The 13,322-nt window shown below is 41.0% G+C and overlaps 2 protein-coding genes across 6 annotated transcripts in view; one reads left to right on the plus strand and one right to left on the minus strand.

The window, feature by feature from the left end:
• The first annotated feature begins 1,607 nt into the window (after window positions 1-1,607).
• Window positions 1,608-4,571, plus strand: SHISA3 (shisa family member 3). Its single transcript, XM_079305916.1, has 2 exons — window positions 1,608-1,936; window positions 2,757-4,571. The coding sequence occupies exons 1-2, from the start codon at window positions 1,642-1,644 to the stop codon at window positions 3,206-3,208; spliced, it is 747 nt and encodes a 248-aa protein (XP_079162042.1). The 5' UTR covers window positions 1,608-1,641; the 3' UTR covers window positions 3,209-4,571.
• Window positions 4,572-8,035: 3,464 nt separating this feature from the next.
• Window positions 8,036-13,322, minus strand: part of ATP8A1 (ATPase phospholipid transporting 8A1) — a 98,757-nt gene continuing 93,470 nt past the window's right edge. For 3 of the 5 annotated variants that reach the window (XM_079306883.1, XM_079306882.1, XM_079306884.1), the window contains 2 exons: window positions 12,882-12,973; window positions 8,036-12,541 (listed from right to left, as the gene is read on the minus strand). In XM_079306883.1, coding sequence (XP_079163009.1) covers window positions 12,444-12,541; window positions 12,882-12,973 — 190 coding nt within the window. In that variant the 3' untranslated portion in view covers window positions 8,036-12,443. The remainder of the gene's footprint in view (window positions 12,542-12,881; window positions 12,974-13,322) is intronic. The other 2 variants (XM_079306885.1, XM_079306886.1) reach the window with 1 other exon arrangement.

Raw genomic sequence — 13,322 nt, forward strand, 5'->3', positions numbered from 1 at the left:
CTAAAAGAGGCTATAAATCTTCTGGGGATATGCTGTTATATCGTTGCACATAAAAAGTATTGAGGAAGGGAAACAGGTTAAAAAGCAAAAAGTCCTTGTAATAAATCATATGCTGTACTTGGTATTTTAACCCTTAGTAGCGCAGGGCCGCTTTAATAAATTGCCAGCGAGGAGATCCTTCTGCTTCGCGGCGGTCGGAGTCAGGGCACGGCCGGTGCGTGGGACGGGAGGTGCCCCAGCCCCGCTCAGCCCTTTCCCCGCGGGGGCCGGGCACGGCCCGCCGAGAGAAGAACCCGCGGAAAGGAAACGCGGATGTGGCCGCAACCTCACTCCCTCCGCGACCGGCCCGTCCGACCGACGGGTCCAGAGCGGCACCGGCCGGGCCGCGGGGCCGGGGCCAGCGAGGCGCGGGGGAGCGGGAGGCGGCGGCGGCCGGGGCGGCAGGTGAGCGGCTGGGGGGCGTGTGCGAGTGTGCGGGTGTGCGTGTGAGGGTATGTGTGTGTGTGAGTGTGAGGGTATGTGAGGGTGTCTGTGTGTGTGAGTGTGAGGGTATGTGAGGGTGTCTGTGTGTGTGAGTGTGAGGGTGTCTGTGTGTCTGTGTGAGGGTGTGTGTGTGAGGGTGTGTATGTGAGTGTGAATGTGAGGGTGCCTGAGGGTGTGTATGTGAGTGTGAGGGTGTCTGAGGGTGTCTGTATGTGTGTGAGGGTGTCTGTGTGTGTGCGTGAGGGTGTGCGAGGGTGTCTGTGTATGTGAGTGTGAGGGTGCCTGAGGGTGTGTGTGTGAGTGTGAGGGTGTCTGTGTGTGTGTGAGGGTGCCTGAGGGTGTCTGTGTGTCTTTGTGTGTGTGTGAGGGTGCCTGAGGGTGTCTGTGTGTGTGTCTGTGTGTGTGTGTGAGGGTGTCTGTGTGTCTGTGTGTGTGAGTGTGTGTGTGTGAGTGTGTGAGTGTGAGGGTGTCTGTGTGTCTGTGTGTGTGAGGGTGTCTGTGTATGTGAGTGTGAGGGTGTCTGTGTGTGTGTGTGTGTGCGAGTGTGAGGGTGTCTGTGTGTGTGTGTGAGTGTGAGGGTGTCTGTGTGTCTGTGTGTGTGAGGGTGTCTGTGTATGTGAGTGTGAGGGTGTCTGTGTGTGTGTGTGTGTGAGTGTGAGGGTGTCTGTGTGTGTGTGAGTGTGAGGGTGTCTGTGTGAGTGTGAGGGTGCCTGAGGGTGTGTGTGTGAGTGTGAGGGTGTCTGTGTGTCTGTGTGTGTGAGTGTGAGGGTGTCTGTGTGAGTGTGAGGGTGCCTGAGGGTGTGTGTGTGAGTGTGTCTCTGTGTGTGTGTGTGTGTGAGTGTGAGGGTGGCTGTGTGTGTGTGTGAGTGTGAGGGTGTCTGTGTGTCTGTGTGTGTGAGTGTGTGTGTGTGTGAGTGTGAGGGTGTCTGTGTGTGTGTGAGTGTGAGTGTCTGTGTGTCTGTGTGTGTGTGAGTGTGAGAGTGTCTGTGTGTCTGTGTGTGTGTGTGAGTGTGAGGGTGTCTGTGTGTATGTGTGTGAGGGTGTGTGTGCAGTGGGAGCTGCCCCCCAGCCCCCGGACGCAGCGCAGGAGGCCCCGCACCGCACCCGGGGCCGCCCCCTCGCGCCCCGTCGGGGCGGGCGGGCGGCGGTGGCGGGGAGATGGCGGGGCGGCGGCGGGCGCTGCCGCGGCTGCTGCTGCGCTGCCTCCTGCTGGGGCTGCTGGGCGGCGGCGGCGGGGGCCAGCCCGGCGGCGGCGAGTACTGCCACGGCTGGGTGGACGGGCAGGGGGGCTACCACGAGGGCTTCCAGTGCCCCGAGGGCTTCGACACGGCGGCCGCCACCATCTGCTGCGGCTCCTGCGCTCTGCGCTACTGCTGCGCCGCCGCCGAGGCTCGCCTGGAGCAGGGCGGCTGCACCAACGACCGGGAGCCCTCGGAGCCGGGAGTCACCGCCCGTGAGTGCCCGGCCGCGGGTCCCGAGGCGGGGGGAGACGGGCCCCGCGGAGCATCCTCCGGGCCCAGCCCGGTGCCGCGGCGGCTGCGGGGTCCGTGTCCCGTGCCGCGGGTGGGCTGGAGGCGGGCGCGGCTCCAGGTGCGCTCCGCGGTGGCGCCGAGACGGAGCGGGAGCTGGGGGTGCCGGGGCCGCAGCTCCGCGCTCCCGAGCGATCCCTCCTGACTGCAAGGCGCACTTGTATTTTAAGTTCGCACCGGCAGATTGTGCTGTGTCTGTCTAACTTTACTGCTGCCGGAGGTGTAAGCGGGCCCCGGTGCTCTGCGCGCACGGCCCCACCGTGCGAGTGGCCGTCAGTTTCCCAAACAAAAGAAACCCGCCAGCGCATACGGAGACTGGTTTCCCAAATCACACGTTCTGCGCTTATCTTCCACCTTAGGAAAGGAAGCAATTTAACAGCATCTGCAGCATTTGAGCTTCGCCCGCAAATTCAAGCTGTTACACTGGATAGTCCCGGCGATTTTGGGGGAGAGGGGTGAGATTCTTGAGCTATACCTAACAAAAAACAGTGAATGGGACACGATGTAGACAGGTTTTACCTTTGGTAACTATTAAAACTATCAACAGAAAGAAATTTTTACTGGAACCTACAGGGTTTAAACTGATTTTCAGTTGTGATGGTGCACTGTCTTCTGAGCAGGTTGGTATGTTACTTGGGCTGAAATGATGTGAGGCTTCATAAACACTGTGGAGAGTATTTCTGCCCAGAAGACCTGATAGTTAAGTGAGCTAATTTGCACGGTTTTTCTCCTTTCTTCTTCCAGAACCAATCTACGTTCCATTCCTCATTGTTGGATCAATATTTATTGCCTTCATTATCGTGGGCTCGCTGGTAGCAGTTTATTGTTGCACATGTTTGAGACCTAAACAGCCATCCCAGCCGATACGGTTTTCCCTGCGGAGCTATCAGACCGAGACTCTTCCCATGATCCTGGCCTCCACAAGCTTCAGGACACCATCCAGGCAGTCCAGCACCGCCACGAGCTCCAGCTCGACCGGCAGCTCGGCTCGCAGGTTCTCCTTCCCCCGGGCAGAGCCGGGCTGCCTTGTGGCATCCTCACCTCCACCATACACATCTGGCTGCTTCCAGACAGCCCACACAGTCCACCTGACCCAGCCATCAGGATTTCTGGTGTCTCCGCCGTACTTTGGGTATCCTCTCCAGCCAGAGCCTGCCCTGGCTGGGAAGAGCTGCTCTGATTTTACTCAGAGCTGAAAGGAGCTGTGGAGAAGTAATGCAGCCTTTGCAACCACAGGGACTGCTGCTGTTGGGTGCCACACTGATGTGCTCTGTGGCTGCAGAATTCAGAACTGTTCCTGTGGGTGAGTTGCCCTTGAAAAGTGAGAGGTATCACTTGAGATTGCATTTCCTAAACTTGGATCACACTTACAAAGGAATTGTAAAACACTCCAAACAGTTGCTCTAAAACCGGACTGTTCTGCCTGATTTGTGCAGAATGTGTTCAGAGACAAGTAAAAGAAGCGTGTTGGGACAAAGGTACTCAGTGTTACAAATGACATTTTACCCTAATGCAGTTAACTTAGTTAACAAACAGTGGTTGCATTCCACTGATAATAATCAGACTAGTTCTAAAGAGCGGCAATAAGTCTGAGAAGTAAGAGAGGAGTAATACTTACTAAAGACGATCCTTGAAAACATCTGACTGCTTACCACTTCCATGAGCAATGAAAGTAAGAGGAAGAATTTTATTAGATATCAAAATGCAGAGGTTTTTAAAAATACACATAATCTACCTGAATTTACACTGCATATTTGTATTAGCAAACTTAACGATGGTAGATAAAGCTAGTACTAATTAGGCTAGTTGAAGATCAGACAGTCCCACATAATCAAATTATCTGTGAGGAAAGCAGAATGTATTCAGCAGGATCACCAATAACTTCTCCACATAAATAGTGTTCTACTAAAGCATTCTTCAGAAGGAAGTATTTATTGTCAGTTTTTTGCTCAGCAAGTGTAAGTTGGACAAACTGATCATGAAGTTCTGTTTGTAAAATTAGCCATGTATAAAATGTAAAGACAAGTTTGTAATTTAAAATGTATTTACACCATTGACATCACTAATTATTTAGTAATAACTTGCAAAAAAATTACCAATAAACTGTGTGGTTGAAATGCTTGTCAGCAGTATGACTCTGTACAGGTAGTATTTGTTGAATTTGGTTGGTATTTTTTTGTATTTTTTCTGTTAAAATAGTTTATTCTGCTTTTTAAAAAAGATTTACAACTTTAAGTGCACCTGTTATGCAGATTTAATGTAATACAAAGTTCTGGCTATATAGCAAAATAACAGATTCATTGATGTCTTTTTCATGCAGCTGCATGTAAAAAGTGAAAAAGTGGTGAAAACGACACTGATTAGTTGGGTATTTTAGATTAAACATCCTGCACTAGGAATAAATTCTGTTTGCCCTTCTACATTCCTTCACCTAAGTAAACCAACAAACCAAATGGAAGAAGAAAAATAAGCATCTAAACCAAATACATGCAGTAAGCAAATGGAAAATACACAAGAAAAAAAAAATTGCAGTCATTAAAGGGCTTCTCTGTATACTTATTTTTGTGAAAAACTAAGTCATTCTGTGGGTCAGAATCTTTAGTATCAGAGGCTGAGCTTTCCTGTTTTATCAGCCTCAAACTCCCTGTGTGTACGATCTGTTGAAATACATTATAGCTGACCTATTTAACAAGTAGTTTGGAAAACCTTCATTGGTTCTTTCTCAAGAGTTGAATCATTTTTTTCATAGCAAATACCTAGTGATCAGTAGTTATGACAAAAATTTTTCAAAATAATCCTTTAAATAAGTTTCTTTACTGCACAATTAGCATTATAATCCAGCCGACATTACTGCTAGAAATGCAGTTTCTAAGCAGAAAGACAAGTTCTATATGATGATATTTTAAGTAATAGGCCCTAGCTTGAATTCTGTAATCATTAATTACAACCCAAATCATGATACACAGCTGTGTATATGGTTTGCAAGATACTCACAATTAGATTTTGCAAGATACTAAAAATTTTAGATTTTGAGTATTCAGGAAATTGATTGAAAGCTAAGTGTTCTGCCCTGTAATTTTATTGTAGAAACCATCTTCAAGGAAGGGGGCAAGAAAATTTTTGCTTGCCTTTGATGAAGTTTCATAGGACTCTTCCCTGCATATTTTGAATGGTTATGAATGGGACTGTTTGTCAAGTAACTTTTGAAAAATCATTGAATATTTTGAGAGGTATCAGCTGTCTTGCTCAGAAGCATACTCTGAGATGTGCTGATCACTCCTGTATACAGCAGAAACAGCAAACCAACTGTATTTTTTTACAAATTATAGCAAGTCTCCAATTAGAAGAAATCTTTATCTAGTAAACCAAGGCAACACAAAACCATTCTGGAAGCAGAAACTTGACTTTTAAATAAGAAGGGGCAATTTATATACCTTTAAAGAGTGATTAGTCATCAGAGCCACTGACACAGGTGCTTAGTGGCTGAAATTCAGTGTTTTCCTCAAAAAACAGACTGTACACAGCGAAGTGATGAGTTTGGCTGAGTCACTGCCCATTACCGTTTGGTGCTGTACAGGCCAGGCTGCTTCACTGCCATGGTCTCACAGGGCTCTGCAGCCAGTAAATAATGTTTTAACATAGAGACAGATTTTTGCTACACTTGCATGCAGCCTTAGATTCTAATGATTATTCAGCCAAAGGAGAGCTGTGAAGTTTGCCATGTACCAAGAAACAGCCTAGCAAGGAAGACCCCTCTGAACCACCTCCTTTCTTTCCCTGATGCTGCATAATGGATTTGTCCTGATAGAATACGTGAACTTGACACACAGGAATAATTTAATTTAATCAGACTTACATAAGTCTGTAAGTTTATAGACTGCTAAGTACTTCACAGATCAGTAGCCAGACTGCAACAAATCCTGCAGATGTGGTTCTTAGGGTGGGAAAGACCAGGTGTAGTTAAAATAGCTGTACTGGGCTAACTGTAAAAACAGCTCAGGTGGGCATTATGCACCATCTGCAAATAAACAGACAAAAAAGAAACTATAAACTAAAAAAAAAAAAAGAAAAAAACCCCAATTATTGTTCATGTAGTTACAGTAGCAGTGACCTATATAGCTGAAGGGAAAAGAGGTGGCCAGGATACAGCCCATGGATAGAAACGCTTTTGCCTGTGCCAGTAGTTTCCGACCCAGATGGATTCAGTGTGCAGATGAGAATGCTGAATTTTCTTCCTAATGGAAAGAACCTTTTGGCACTAGATACTCCTATGATTTATAGGAACAGGAAATTTTCCCAAAACTTGCAGACAGAACAGAAATGAAATTGTGATAGCACTTTAATGACTAATGAAAGTTTGAAGGGCTGGATGTATGCTTGAAGCAATTGCTTGCTGTCAGAAGTAACATTTACGGGCAGTACTTGCTTCACTGCCTTGTTAACAAAGTAGATTTAACTATTTCTTTTGGAATTCGGAACTCAGTTTGTACTCCTTTTACTAGCACTACACCAATCTAAAATAAAAATGAAAGAATATTCACACTTATTAAATTGATTACTGTCATTCACACATGATGCAACAGGTACTTTGATTGCCATTAACTGGCAATGACTTAGATGAAACCCAAGCCTTCTGTGGATAATGAGCAGTAGCAGCATGCCATTTGTTGTGTGTTTCTACAATTTGGGATTCTGAAGTGTGTATCTCCAAAACACATCAAGACTTTCCAGTGCTAGGAAAAACATTACAAGTACTTGCAAGAATGTCTGAAGGATTCTTTTTGAAACTAGGTAAGCAGTAGAGTTTGTGGCTATGTAAACTCATGGATTATTTGTAATACTAATCCCACTGGAATAAAAAAAAAGCAGCAATTTAAAAAGTATTTTGTCATTACTGCTCAGTTACAGCTTGACACAAGGACATTAAGGAACACTAAGGAGGTGAAGTTTTCTAGTCCTGTTTTGCTGCCTACTGCAATGGGCTGTCTGGACTTGAACAACTCTTAACAATGCATCTGCTTTTGAGGGAGCCACTACTCCACAACATCACTTAAAGTTTTTGATTCACAGTTACACTGAGGCTATAATTCCATACTATCCTGTTTTCATTAGCAAAGGCAGACAAGGAAGTGCTTTTCTGTTCTTTTTATTCTTTTAATCTATGACTTGTGCCAATCCAGGGGTCTGTACTGTGTATCACGTGAGTGAAATTATTTTATCTTAAACATAATGTTTTCTGTAAGAAAGAAGGGAGAGGATTTGACAGGGAGCCTGGATCACTATAAACCGATTATAAACGGAATAATTTCAATGGCCTCATGACTGCCAGTATAATAGAGGTGGTAAAATATGATGAGGTGGAATATCCTTAAACCAACTCTGCTACTACAGACTGGATTTTGTGAAACTAGCACCATCTAAAATGCATGCATTATCAAACCTGCTTGGACAGAAAACAAAACAAATTAATTGTCTAGTGTATATATAATCATCAGTCACCCATCTACTACCAAAACTCAGTTACAGTTTGGATATATTGATTTTTTTTCACAGGCAGGCTCTGTTAGAGGAAAGAAATACCAGCCTTTATCAAAGCCAAAGGACACAGTATTTACCACTGTTGTCTGAAAAAACGAGGTCACATTTCCTTATTCTTACTCTTACCATTCTTGTACTGCATACTTCTCTTTCAAAATGGGGTACAACCACCAGAGTATGTTAGTGCATGGGTGGAAGTCTCTACATTGTGGACTCCTGTGCTCCTCACTGTTTTTTTTTTTTTTTAAACTTTTCTAGACTTCACATGAGAACTGAAAAAGACACCTCAAAATAGGTGTTCAATAAAACAAAAACCCAACAAACTTTAAACCAATTTTCTACTTTTTCAGTTTACCGTAAAAAACATAACTCTATATTTGTGAAATACTATTTCTGCTATATCTCACTTTAAAGAATTAAAACCCAAGAGTGATGAGGTATGTTTTCCTTGGAAAGCAATCCCTAGCATTTCCAACCAGTCAAGTCAACAAAACTTGTTAATTTAATGGCAAAGTTTATTCATTTTTTTAACAATTAAAAGACAAAACATTTAAAATTTGCAGTTCAAAACATGCACATTCACCAAATGCCAAATGACATTTAACACTGCATAGAACCGAATGTGTTACTAAAAGAACTATTTAAAAAACACAGTGCATTTAACATCCAGTTAAAACTAAACCTGAGAAACTACCATAAACACCGAGTCAAAAAATCTTCATTCATGCAGCTTCATAATTTCCACAAGAGTTTCAGCAGTAATGGCTTAGTGGAGCTGTAAAACCTCACCTTATCTTGAATGCAAATGTTGCTGTTTCAGACTGACTGCTTTCTGCAGCGGTTCATACGTATCAAACACTGAAAATCGCAATGAAAAATTATGTTGAAGTAGAAAAACAATGCATTTATGGCTTCTATGCTACATTAAAGAAACACCATAAAATATGACTTTAAAAAACCAAAATAACTTGTTCTGGTCACAGCTTTGCAATTACAAATCACACTCTACATGGAAATACTTTCATTTCAGTATCAACCTTAAAAATTGTGCTCAACTTTGCACATCATTGCTCAGATGGGTACTCCTCATGCTCAAAAGCAGTCCAGTTGAACCCTATAGGAGTAGTGGTTTGCATAAGCAGGAACCAGGTTTGGAATGCTAAAATATTCCTTTGTTTAATAAAGATCTATTGGTTAACAGCGAGGAAACCGGGCGAGCGAGGGCACAGAGGGGGAAGGAGAAACTCATTTGTTGAGTTTTGTAACCAGTGAAAACATCCAGTACCAAGGAAGCTGAACTGACAAACTCATTTGCTCACACAGCACTAGCTTCTCAATATATTATGAGCAGACTTTGTTAACAAAGGCATTAAAAAACAGGGATCAACAACCACCATGCATCGCCTCAGAACACTTAGAAATAGTGCCTCATGCAGACAGAATGATAAATTCATCAGAACTACAACTGCTTTTACACAATACACAAGAAAAAAAGGGAAAAGACTTTTCTCCTTAAATTTAACACATATTCCAAATTACTCATCATTCAAGATGGGTTTAAATGTCATGATACACATCTCAAGACACTTAATGCTCATCTTTGTAACAAGGTGAATTTTATGGATGCATGTGGACATATAGGAATCTTCAGCTATCTCTTAGTGTTTCAAAATATTTTATTTATCATTTTATACAAATAGAATGATGACTAAGTATAAATCTGTTGAAACTGCTTTGCAAAAATATGTGTAAAATTAGGAAATGGCAAGAAAAAATTCCAGATACAAATTGTCAATAGGTTTGTTAAAATTTGTTTCCAGTTACTCTTTTGAATAATTTATATATATATATATATATGTATGTATATATTTAAAAATAATTAAGCAAAAGTATTTATATAAGATACCCGATTTTTTTAGTGGCACAGATTCATCTTTCAGATGGAAAATTTTAATAATAACTTGCAGTGCACATGAAACAGATGGAAAAATCATGTGAACTCTCTATTTAATACACTTTTGAATTTTCAAACAGTAAGAACAGAGGCATTGTTATGAGCATTTCTGCCTCAACTGTTTTTTTTCCCTCTAAACAAACACCAGCAGAATCCCCTTATTTTAACAAAGACATGACATACTAACAGGATGGAAACAGATTATGTTTCTGTGTACTTAACATGAAAATAAAGTGCATATTGTATACTTGGCCTGATTTAAAATGGGCACACAGAGCTAAGATAATCTTGTATTTAAAATGGAATTGTACAAGCATTCAAAACCCACCATTTTTTGCCACATTTGTCTTTTTTGCTATTTTTAAGAAGTGGTATCTTTCAACCACTACCAGAAAAAGTACAGAGACAGGAGAAAAATTCATCGAAAGTAGTAAAAAAATGCACTTTGTGAAATAGTACTTCAAATTCTGAAAGGATGTAAGCATGACATGCTGTGATAAGATTATCTTACAAACCTTTAAATTAATTTAAATTTAAGATCTTAGAGCTGTTTCAGTCCATTTCTTCCTTTTTAAGGTAGTTAATTTGGGATGTACTGTGTGTTGTTTTCTTCAAACTGTATTACAGTGGTAAGACAGAATTTAATTTCATAGGAAGAATAAGAGATCATGCACCTATCTCACTGTATATATTTCACAATGTATTCTAATCCATATCTGCATAATTAGCAATTCAACCAATTAGAAGAGAAAAAAAAAAAAAGCCCATGAACAGAGCATGTGTGTATTAATTTTATATGAGTTAAGTACACTGAAAGATTATAAAGGAGCAACAGTGTCATGGTTAATTTCAGAAATGTTTTGAAGTTGGTCATTGTCCCTTGGATGACAGAAAATAGGGACCCCATTTTAGAAAAGCAGCATGCCCCCAAATTTTTTCTTGCCTTAGGTCAAGTGATTTGGCCCTCCCATATTGATCCATCTATTTATCTATGCCTGCAATGGCTTTTCTGAAGGCAGTCCTTGTCTGCATGACTGACTGGCAGTCCTGTTTCCAGTGGGATACGTTCCCTTTGTCCTTGTGTCTTCTGTTTAGAGATCACTCTGGGCAAGTGAGAGGAAGACACTGTGTGACACACACGTGAAATGCAGACTGCCTTCCCTCTGGTACACCTTCCTAAATATGTACTTTCACACAGTGCCTTTTGTTGGGCTTTGTGTATTTTTAAGTTTCTCTTAGAATGGAGAATAAGAAATTTGGACAGTGAGATTAATTATATGTTAAGTGTTTAACTAGATGAAAGGCAAGGAGGCAAAGTCACATTTAGTAAGTATATGACAAATGAAGGAGGGCAGAGAAAAGATGGGACTGGATGACTTGTTATGATTTGGAGAGCAAAGAGGAAATACTTAATTTAACAGGTCACTGGGGATATAGTTGTTCTGCTTTTCCATCTGGTTGATCTCCACTGAAAGAAAAAACGTGATCATTCCTATGCAATGCATAAAAAATTTACTTAACAATAAAACCAGCTGCTACTACAGAAAATTGTATTTTTAATGTAATTATGGTGGCTTTTTAACCCAGAATTAAACATGGACTAAAGAATTGCAAGAATTAACTAAATTTCAAAGTTCAAGTAGCTTTTCTTAGTTTGAAACCTGACGGTTGTTGGATGGTAAGTTGAGAAATATCAAGTATAACTATTTAAAGAATATATCACTATGTTCTCATTTAATACCTCCCTCTTTTTTTTTCCCTCATACCAGGTGTGTATCATTCTATGCAGTCACTTCCTCTCCATTTTGATTAAAGGTGAGAGTATATAAGTATTCTGCATGACCAGTAAGTTGTAAAGAGACTGCTGCAATGTATTTCACACCCTTGTAGGAAGTGACTTTAGTGCAAATTAACCAGGATATACCACAGACTAGCGAAGGGCATGCTCTGCTCTGTATTTCAGTGTATGCATTTCAAATAATCTTAGTATAAAAATGTTGAAAATTTGATTAATTTTAAAAAATAAGTTTAAACAAACTTTCATTTCAACCTACAGTATAAGCAGATACAACTAAGCATCACAAAAATAATTAAGTTTGCTAAAGGGAAGTAAGGCAGAGAAATTCTTAAAAATTGAATAAAGTATTATGTGTACTCCATTATACAAGTTGGCAGCCATATTCAACATATGCAATACTAAATGAAAATAAGGGGAAAGCTTGTATAAGGCCAAAGGTGCAAAGACTTGCAGTTTTGAAAGCAAATGCCAAAAAGGCCACTCAAATTAGATTCATTTTACCTTCTCCTCAAGTGTGGAGACTCAAGCATGCAGTTCTGACATCAGGACCGGAGATAGTTTCCTTTCAAATTGTTTCTAACAGAAAACATTTATGGAACTTCTTTGGCAAATGTTTTTAGGTTAGTTTGACACAAACATCTATGAGAATCTTGACTCAAAATCTTTCTTAAAGAAGGTGAATTAACACCATTAAGATACTGGGTTTTTTTCAGCACTTTTTGAAATCAAAGGCTTGTTATCAACTGCATTTAAATATATTAACACTTAAAAACCTTCACAGATGCTAGTTGATCTGTCAATGTAAGGTATGTTTAGCAATCTGACCACTGCCCTTCTAGTATATGACCAGTATTGATTCAATTTCATTGTAAAATAAGCAAGCTGGCAAGATACAAGGTAATTTCCAATCTGTTTACAAAGGCTAAGCAAATACTTGTTAAAAATTTAGAGATGGTGTGTTACAGTATAGTTGCACAGTGCTTATGTCTACTGAATACACAAATCCAAACTTTATGGAACAAGACCATCATAGATCTTTCAATGTCTGATAACTGGACCATGGTCGCAGCTCACAGCCAAAGATCCAGTAGCCTGTCTCACAAAAGTAACAACTAAGGCCTAAATATCCAGCTGTGCTCCTTCACCATTCCTCAGGCCTTTGCTTTGTGGTATCATAAGCTCTTATTACTTCAGACTGGGAAACAATTCCATTTTCATCTTGAGAGAAGGCGTAGCCATCTGCAGATAGAATGCAGAAGAGAAAAAATTTAAGTTTTGATCAGTTTTATTCTTTCAAAGCTTTAATAAAAGCAACTTAACAAAGGTGAAGAGGGGAACAAACCTCTTTTTAACAGTTAGTAAAATCCTGTCCCATTTCTTACAGAGTTTTGGGGTTATAAAATAGCAGAAAAAACTCTAAGCGCAGTATCTTAGGTATGAAGGGCAACTGAATCACAGGCAAAGAACACGGTCTAATGAGTTTAGGATACTGCACTTTTACTATAAAGAAATGCAGTGAAAGGCAGAATTTTACTGCTATGTTATTAATGGATATTAATTGTTGCCAGGGAATACTCACGGAGCAAGTTTTGTTGCAAAGAGTCAGAGCGATATAAGTTCACATGGTTCTTCTTAAAAACATTCTTCAGTAGTTGGGCTCTTTCAGTTAAGCTAGAGAGAAAGTAGACACGTTAAAAATACTTACTAACTACCCTATCCCTTTATGTTTGAGTCTGCTCATTGGGAATTAATTTAAATGAGAAGTGACCACTCTCCCTTTTCTTTGTAAATTGTGCCTGATGAATTATTAAGATGACGATTAAAATCTTGTGTGAAGACAGATTATTAAGTTCTGACCACTGGTAATTATTTTGCTTGTCACAGTACAGGCAAAATATCTGTTTGAAATGGTGCTGTGTGCTGGTGACACAAATAAATGAATAATATTGTATACCTTTGAGCGTGACTCCTTTAGAAATACACAATGTAAAGGTGAAGACACTGTCTTTTCTTGATGTAG

The sequence above is a fragment of the Erithacus rubecula genome, assembly GCF_903797595.1.
Source record: "Erithacus rubecula genome assembly, chromosome: 5".
NCBI classification, from domain to species: Eukaryota; Metazoa; Chordata; class Aves; order Passeriformes; family Muscicapidae; genus Erithacus; species Erithacus rubecula.

Bases quoted from the DNA above. Each gene is read 5' to 3' on its own strand.
- SHISA3 (XM_079305916.1), top strand. From the start codon at position 1,642: ATGGCGGGGCGGCGGCGGGCGCTGCCGCGGCTGCTGCTGCGCTGCCTC. The intron at 1,937-2,756 runs GTGAGTGCCCGG...TTCTTCTTCCAG, and splicing joins GGAGCCGGGAGTCACCGCCC to AACCAATCTACGTTCCATTC.